A 2,955-nucleotide genomic window follows, 5' to 3' on the forward strand; every position below is an offset into this window, starting at 1 on the left:
ATTCAAACATAAAAAAAAAAATAAATAAATAAATAAATAAATCACTTCATAGCAAGAACTATGAACTTCCTACCTGAGAATAAAAGGATTATGGGTTGTTTTGACTCCCCCCAGTAGCAGCACCTGTGTCCTTTTTCCCACTCCTCTTACCCGGTTTGTTCGATTTTTCAACACATGACTTGTACCGCGAATCGGTTGTACAGTGAGGAGGTTTCTTCGGAATTGGTGGGTCCTTTATGGTAGCAAGTTGTAGTGATAGGTCCTTCGCACAACTGCCTTGCTTTTCAGTAGTAGGTGGTGTAGCCTCCTTTTCCAAACACATAGAGGAAGGTGTCCCATTACACCCTAAAAGGTCAGATCTATTCTGGGTCAGCATGGACAATTTCTCTTCTACTTGGATATCAAGCAACTGCAGACCGTTCAAGACAACATCCGACGCACTCTTGCAAATTGATGCCTTAGAACAAATGGGAGAGAACTTCACCATCATCTTATCAAATCTACACACCGCCTCCGTCTTACTCGAATCATGGTACTTCACTTTCACTCTAGTGTGCTTCCTAATAACATCTTTCCTCCAACGACGTAGGATGTACTTCTCAGGAATTTCTCTACAGTCGTTCATTTGATAGACCATAATCATATGGCGACAGATCATACCATGGCAGTGAAAGTACCTGCATTCGCATTCTGCTTCTTTGGTGTTGCTATTGTATGTAACCTTGTACACCCGTTTCCTCTGTGAGGGTACTTACTTCCTTGAATTCTTTGGTTTCCACCAAACAATATCCTCAAGAACGTGTTCTATGACTGTATCAAATTTCTGCCTCTTCTCAAGACCTGTCACATATAGCAGCCTAGTGCACTGCCTTTGGACTTCTTTAAATTTGGCATCGGTATAGATTTTTCGAAACGCAGACTCAGTTGGGAAGGCTGTCATGGGTTGCCTAACATATCTGGAATTGTTGTCATCAGCTCTTTTCTCACAAACAGCTCTAACTTCTAGAGCTTCACAATATCTCTCCACAAATTCACAAAGCAATGTATACTTGCTCAAATAACCATCTAAAAAACTATGTATACTCTCAACCCTCTGGGTTGTCTTCATGCCGGCCCAAAAAAGATGCTTCACGAACGCATGTACCCACATATCACGTTCAACATACAACCCTGTGAACAAACCCAGACATTTAACAAAGGTAACGGCTAACAACAAAGGTAAACACTATGAACAAAGGTATACAATGTATAAAAATCATGTCCATATTTATTGACAATTTATATTAGAATTTCAAGGCCAAAATTACAAAATAAATACATAACCTTTCAAACAACAAACAAGTTCACACTTGTATCAGATTTTATATCAGATTTTTAAGGCCATAAATACAATAAAACACAGGTTCTTATTATGTCACATACTAACAAAACAAAAAAAATTATATTTAAAACCATCACACCTTCCAGCCCCTCGTCCATTTCACAGTTGTATTTCTTGATCACTTCTGTCCACCGTCTTTCGAACTCTTCACAGTCCAAACTATCATAAACAACACCCTCTAACTCTTCCTTCAAATCAGGATAATTAGGATGCTTTCCAAGCTTTGCAGAAAATTTTTGCAAAATATGTCAAATACACCATTTGTGTGTAGCCCCTTTCATTGTACTCTTCAGAGCTTTCCTCATTGCAGGGTCCTGATCTATAAGTATTGCAACCGGGGTTTTGTTCTGCATACACTGCAACCAATTGCTATATACCCACTTAAAGGTTTCAACAGTCTCTCTACTAACAAGCGCGCACCCAAATAGAATAGTTTGACCATGATGGTTGACTCCCACAAAGTTGCAAAACGGTAACTTGTATTCATTGGTCAAGTAGGTTGAGTCAAAACAAACTACATCGCCAAACTCCTCATATGCCATGAGACACCTTGCATATACCCAAAGTACATCCTTCGACCTACCCTCTTCATCTACTCGATATGTGTAGAAAAAATTTGAGTTGTCTTAAACCATAGTCTCGAAATAAGTAAACATTGCTTTAGCGTCACCTTCATCGAATATTTTTTTCTTCTGCTTAGCCACTTCTTCATGAAGATCTTGCTGGGCAAAGGGCATGTTCTCCACCCCATTGCGCTCCCTCGCCATTTTGTTATAGATTTTTGCCACGGGAACCCCAGATCTCCGTTCATTGAACAGCTGCCTCACAACATGTGGATTCTACACCAGAAACTTTTTCCTCAACCTACTGATATTCTTAGCCTTCCCTGGAGTGGGGGTGTGTCCACCATGCTTAAGTTCTGCCCTCTGAATAACCCATTCCCCACGTTCATTAACATTTGCATACACATTCACGGGACATTGAACATTCTTACTCCTCCTCTTCACACCCACATCTTCATCCTCAACTGACTGAGCATCAGCCACTAAACTAACCTCCACCTTCTTCCGCTTCCTATCAGGAAACCCAAAGCATTCACACGTCCACAAACAATTCCTTCTCAATTTTGCATTAGGCCCTTTGCCTACTTTACACGCACTGGTACGAACTACCCCAAATCCATTTTGCTTCCCATATTCCCTAAAATATTCATCAAGTTCCTGCCATGACTGGAAAACCATCCCAATTGCAGGAGGAGGAAGACCAACATCCACTTCAATATACTCTTCTATCTCAAGTGATATTGCAACACTACTAAATCCTTTCTTTGGAGTCTTATAAGACTCTTCACCAACCACAACCTTTATTTAAACAAAAATAATTGATAACCATAAACATATTCCAGGGAACTATAACAAATAAAAACATAAACAAACACCAAAACCAACAACTATTCAATCTTCTTTACCAATTCATTACCCACAACATACCAATCTTCACCACAACATAATAACATTAACTACATACAAAATGCTAATACAAAATGAAATGCTACCACTACCAATTTCAATTTT

The 2,955-nt window shown here is 39.4% G+C and overlaps 1 protein-coding gene across 1 annotated transcript; it reads right to left on the reverse strand.

The window, feature by feature from the left end:
- Positions 1–751: 751 nt before the first annotated feature.
- On the reverse strand, positions 752–2,148 carry LOC145571092 (protein FAR-RED ELONGATED HYPOCOTYL 3-like). The gene is made up of 3 exons (XM_081630180.1): positions 2,014–2,148; positions 1,461–1,602; positions 752–1,170 (listed from the first exon to the last, which is right to left on the reverse strand). Exons 1-3 carry the CDS (start codon positions 2,146–2,148, stop codon positions 752–754), a joined length of 696 nt encoding a protein of 231 aa, XP_081486306.1.
- Between the last annotated feature and the right edge of the window lie 807 nt (positions 2,149–2,955).

The sequence above is a fragment of the Chenopodium album genome, chromosome 12 (genome assembly GCF_948465745.1).
Source record: "Chenopodium album chromosome 12, dcCheAlbu1.1, whole genome shotgun sequence".
Classification (NCBI taxonomy): Eukaryota; Viridiplantae; Streptophyta; class Magnoliopsida; order Caryophyllales; family Amaranthaceae; genus Chenopodium; species Chenopodium album.